General features: G+C 33.9%; 1 protein-coding gene across 4 annotated transcripts; it reads left to right on the top strand.

Annotated features, from left to right (window-relative positions):
* The first annotated feature begins 1,002 nt into the window (after positions 1 to 1,002).
* Positions 1,003 to 5,088, top strand: LOC115705215 (casein kinase 1-like protein 3). 4 transcript variants are annotated; one of them, XM_030632483.2, is made up of 15 exons: positions 1,003 to 1,376; positions 1,486 to 1,526; positions 1,871 to 1,940; positions 2,048 to 2,196; positions 2,408 to 2,503; positions 2,600 to 2,670; positions 2,828 to 2,889; positions 2,979 to 3,042; positions 3,323 to 3,407; positions 3,483 to 3,609; positions 3,710 to 3,792; positions 3,881 to 3,926; positions 4,154 to 4,296; positions 4,468 to 4,655; positions 4,747 to 5,088. In XM_030632483.2, the coding sequence occupies exons 1-14, from the start codon at positions 1,301 to 1,303 to the stop codon at positions 4,645 to 4,647; spliced, it is 1,293 nt and encodes a 430-aa protein (XP_030488343.2). In that variant the 5' UTR covers positions 1,003 to 1,300; the 3' UTR covers positions 4,648 to 4,655; positions 4,747 to 5,088. The 4 variants fall into 4 exon arrangements, with proteins under 4 accessions (XP_030488343.2, XP_030488341.2, XP_060964657.1 ...); XM_030632481.2 differs by having other exon boundaries at positions 1,013 to 1,376; positions 3,881 to 3,938; XM_061108674.1 differs by having other exon boundaries at positions 1,019 to 1,376; positions 4,744 to 5,088.
* The last annotated feature ends 238 nt before the right edge of the window (positions 5,089 to 5,326 follow it).

Genomic DNA, 5,326 nt, shown 5'->3' with positions numbered 1-5,326 from the left:
AATACTATAAAAAGACCTAAAAATAAAAACAATACCATATAAATTGATCAAACTTAAATGTACCATATTTATAATAAAAACTTTTAATCCCTATAATTTTCTCTTACAATTGTCATTGCTGTACGCCTGTATACAAAACATAATGGTACCAAATAAAAAAGTTTCATAATAGAAAATATGAAAATTGTAATATATAAAAGCACAGGACACCAACAACTTATAATGTAATCAAAACTAATTATCTTAGCTCAAATTCATAGGTGCAATAGAACTAATTTTCTTAATCTGTATCAGTCAAATTAATATTAATATGTGATTAATTTATTTTTATCTTATTTTATTTTGTAGATATTTTGAGGATCATTATCAATATGTTAATGAGTTGGTGTGTAGTATTCAATGATACAAGCTAAAGCTATAGCTCTTTAAGTGTGTTGTTTGAGAACGTTATAACTTTATTATTTAAATTTTTAGAGACAGTTTTGTCTCATGTTGCTTGCTGACTTTAGTAGTTTATAGTTTAATAAAATATGTCCTTCAGTTAGATGATAAGCTATCTAGGTTCAACAAAATTCATGAGCTATTTATAAATATATGTATTATAAATTCATGAGTAATTCTAATCACATGCCTTTTTTTTCGTTTTAGGTCGTGTAAGTATTTTGATTACAAACTTCATTTTCATTACTAAACATAATAAGGCTAGGGGAATTTTTTTCAACAATTGATGATAGATCATCTAGATGGGCCTTGTTAAGTAACGTAAACCTTGTAGACTACGTCCAAATCATGTGGTGGCCCTATTAGCCAGACCTTTCTTTCTAGTTTCTACTCTGACCCATCTGCCCATTAATGTTCTGATCAAACCGGGCCCCACTATTATCATTTCATAACCTATCAGGGGCAATATAGTAAATTCAACGCCCCAACATTATGTCGTCGACGTGGCGAGTTGTGATTACGCAGTAATAATCCTTGTAATAATACATTCCCTTCTGACGCTCTGTGACTGTGATTAGAAAATAATAATCCGGTCCCTCCTTCCCGGACCTTAAAACCCGATTCGGATTAGTCAAAGAGTCAACGCGTTCTCTTCCTACACTAAATTACGAAACTACCCCTCTATTTATCCTCCTCGCCTCACTAACCCCCGAAAGCCACACAAACGCGACGAACACAATCAGAGCTCATTTTCGGTTTCTCAGCTCCATAGCTAAAAGGAAAATCGGGATTCACTTCGTTTGGATCTCATCTCTGCACTTCGATGATCTGATTGATCCGATCCATTCGACTAGTCGTCATGGACAGGATCGTTGGCGGCAAATTCAAGCTCGGCCGGAAAATCGGTAGCGGCTCGTTTGGTGAAATATTTCTTGGTTAGTGATGAATCCGGCCTCCTGTTCGTTCTATCATAGAACTTCTATGTATATGTGTTCGAAGCTGATAATTTAACTTTTTGTTATTGTTTCGATTTTTTTGTTGCAGCTACGAATATCGACACATTCGAGATCGTTGCTGTCAAGATTGTGAGTTTTGAATTAGCCATCGCAGTTTCTTTTTTGATATTTTAATGGACTGTTTATGTGCGTTTTGTTTAATATGTGGCGATGTGTTTTGTCTATGTATATGCATGTTCATGTATAGGGAATTTCATTCTTATTAAAGTATTATTTTTTGCTAAAAACTTATTAAAGTATTTATATATATTTATATTAGTTCGTTTCTGTAATTTTAAGCCGCAAATTTTCATTTTCATCTTTATTTTATTATTTTATTTATTTAAAAACAAATTGGCAAATTTATTTGTTAATGGACTCTGGACTCCGGAGCAATTTGCTTAACTTTAAAAGTATTTATTTTGTGGTTGCAGGAAAATAGCAAAACAAAGCATCCCCAATTAATATACGAGGCCAAGCTATACATTACTCTTCAAGGAGGAAGTATGAGCTCTTACGAGACTGTTAATTTTTTTTTCTTGTTGGGTGTATTGATATACTTATAATTGATGGTTAATACTTTGTGTTCTTTTTCTACGTACCGAATCCAGGTGGCATTCCGGGCATAAAATGGTCTGGCGTAGATGGGGAGGAAAATGTGCTTGTTCTTGATTTGCTGGGACCTAGTTTGGAGGATTTGTTTGTGTATTGTGGAAGGAAATTTTCATTAAAGACAGTCGTAATGTTGGCCGATCAGATGGTAAGCATTATCTTTACACAATTTATTCAATGTATATAACATCCTGTAAGTTTAATTTCTCTGCAATTGGCGTATCATTGGTCTGCGGTCGGTTGTGAAGCTTTCTCATATTTACACCGTCAATCTGATCATCATCCCTCTCCCTGCTTCAAATCATATTATTGGGAAAGCTGAAGTTTATATTTGCTTACCTAATTTCTTTATGGTCCAGATTACGAGGATAGAGTATGTGCATTCAAAAGGATATTTGCATAGAGACATAAAACCAGACAACTTCCTCATGGGTCTTGGTCGGAAAGCAAATCAGGTGATAATTTAGTTTCCCTCCTCTTTTTAATACCTTCTTCTGGGTGGAAATTTCTTTTCATATTTGATCATTTTTGTCAATAATATAATTCTTTAGGTTTACATAATTGATTTCGGACTTGCAAAAAGATATAGGGATTCAACAACCAATCGTCACATTCCTTACAGGTTTGTTTGACTTTTAATGGTTTTCATTTCTTATATGTGCATTCCTTTTCCTTTTCACACGTTTCCCAAATAATATCTCTTTCTATCGGGACCCAAAGAAAAGAAAGAAAGCTTATACTACCTATTATTATTTTCCACTGACGATTGCCTTCTATAGGGAGAACAAAAACTTAACAGGGACTGCGAGATATGCAAGCTGCAATACACATCTTGGAATTGGTAAGCAGAAAATTTTATGTTGTTTATATTTATTATATTCTTTTGTACCTTGATGAAACTAAGTTTACTTAATGGTGCTTTCCCTGTAGAGCAAAGTCGAAGGGATGATTTAGAGTCACTTGGATATGTACTTCTGTATTTCTTGAGAGGAAGGTATGTCATTAGTTTTCATCATTTAGATAAGATATGCTATTTCTTTAATTTGTTGGATGTGTTTATTCTTTACTTGTTCATTCTCGCTTTTAATATGTGTATCTGTAGGTAGAATTTTTAAATGCTCTGTTCGATAGTATGCAACGGCACCATCAATTTGGTCATTCATATTTTCTTTCTGTTCTATATCTTAAGTTTATTTTTGTTAATATTATCTTTAACATCATCGTTGCCATAATTTTGTATTAAGGAATTGCTATTTTTTTGTTTGTTTGTTTAGCCTTCCATGGCAGGGTTTAAAAGCTGCTACAAAAAAGCAAAAATATGACAAGATATGCGAAAAGAAGTTATCAACTCCCATTGAGGTGCATGTCAATTACTATTTTGTTTTTGGATAGTTCCATTGTATTGTAAATCTAACCAACTGCTATTTTGAGAAGGTTCTATGTAAATCTCATCCTGTGGAGTTCGCATCATATTTCCATTATTGCCACTCATTGACATTTGATCAAAGACCTGATTATGGATTCCTGAAGCGGCTATTCCGTGATTTGTTTGCTCGTGAAGGTTGGAATGTTAAAAATTTAAATGTTTCTCTTCCCTTCCATCATTTTTTGTTGCTCCTCTTTATTTTGAACTCATTGGTGATCTTGTTGGACAATGGCAGGATATGAATTTGATTACATATTTGACTGGACTATCATAAAATACCAGCAGGCACAAAAAAATAAAACACAAGCTCGATTGTCTGTGAGTGTGTTTGCTGAAATATCTTTCCTAAATTTTGTTGATGTTACCTTTGTTGTGTGCTTATAACAATGTTGAATGGCTGTTACAGCCAGCTCATGGAGGCAGCAATAATCATTCAATGCAAATGGATACAGGTAGTCACCAAGGTTAGACTTGGCTTTGGGCTTTTATTTATGTCTCCCTATTCTATTTTTCTAAATCGATGTATTGGCTTGTGAAGTAGAGCTCCCTTTTGGTTTTGTTATTTTTATTTTTAGTTAAAGATTGCGGGAAACATTTTTTTCCCATTCTTGTCTGTTAATGTCTATTTTCCAGCTTGCCTCTATTAAATGAAACGAATTTCTTTTGTAAATTATGTTAGTGGCTGGAGCTGCTAATGTTTCTTACTCACCGGAGGTCACAGATCGCATTCGATCTACCAACGCTACTGGTCCTAGCATTCGCATGCAATTTAAACAGCCAGCGACAAAGAATTTGAGTTATGATAATCCTCTCGAAAAGAATGTGAGTAAATGATTTTTTTTTTTTTTGAGAATAGAGTAAATGACATTCTAATATCTACTAGTGCTTTTTTTCCCCGAGATTATGTTTTATATATATGTTTCCTACTTGTCCTGGTATGCTCAAATCTGACTCCAAAAATGTCAACGTTATAACTGTCTTTTTTTTCCTTAGCTTGTCAGTGATGTGTATACGCCATCTTCTTCTCATGCACTTGCTGGAACCTCAAGAAGACATGTTCATAAATCTGTTTTGCCTGCTGAAGCTGCAAATTCTGGTCATGAAAGTGGTAATAAAGTGGGTCATTCAAGTAGCTGGATTTCATCTCTTCAACGTGTCTCTTCTGCCAAGTGATATATAAGGTAATGTTATTACCTGTTTGCTATATTATATTTGTAAATACTGAATAAGCTTTTACTGTTCATTGATCATTTTGCAATGTGTTTTCAGCAGTGTCCTGGGTCAAGAGTTTCTCTACCAAGTTGTTCATGTAGCTGCAGATATGAGGTGATTTTGATGGTCTTTTCCTCAAATTCGTCTGTTTGAGAAGAAAACAGTGATGCATCAGTGGACTGCAAAGTTGTTAAATTTGATGATTTGCATTGGTTCCCCAGTTACTGCAATAGCTCGCATTATTCTTCTTTAAGGTTACTGCAAATGCCTTAGTTGTTGTGAAATACAGAAAACATAAAGCTTGGTTTCTGTGTTGTACATAGATATGCTATAAGAACACACAGCGATCTTGTATTCATATTTCTTTTGTGTAATGTGAATGACATGTGAAGTTTTTTTTTTCTTCTCATTTTTTTTGTGGTACCAAAACTCTTTGTGAATTGCGAAATTTATGATATGCTGAGGTTGTTGACAATATTTATTTATTTTCTTGGTCCCTGGTTATTACTGGCTGTTGTGATCTTTTAGATTTTTATATCTTTCAGACTGGGGTCTCTGGTGTTCATTGAAGATTTTCTCTCCTGGTTAGCCAATCTTTCCCTAACTGATGATTAATTCTTATATTATGCTATTTAACAAG

The sequence above is a fragment of the Cannabis sativa genome, chromosome 1 (assembly GCF_029168945.1).
Source record: "Cannabis sativa cultivar Pink pepper isolate KNU-18-1 chromosome 1, ASM2916894v1, whole genome shotgun sequence".
NCBI classification, from domain to species: domain Eukaryota; kingdom Viridiplantae; phylum Streptophyta; class Magnoliopsida; order Rosales; family Cannabaceae; genus Cannabis; species Cannabis sativa.
Note: the sequence above shows the minus strand (reverse complement) of the source record. Positions and strands in the feature narration are given on the sequence as shown.

Bases quoted from the DNA above. Each gene is read 5' to 3' on its own strand.
- LOC115705215 (XM_030632481.2), top strand. From the start codon at position 1,301: ATGGACAGGATCGTTGGCGGCAAATTCAAGCTCGGCCGGAAAATCGGT. The intron at 2,504-2,599 runs GTGATAATTTAG...ATAATTCTTTAG, and splicing joins TTGGTCGGAAAGCAAATCAG to GTTTACATAATTGATTTCGG. The intron at 3,793-3,880 runs GTGAGTGTGTTT...TGGCTGTTACAG, and splicing joins AAACACAAGCTCGATTGTCT to CCAGCTCATGGAGGCAGCAA.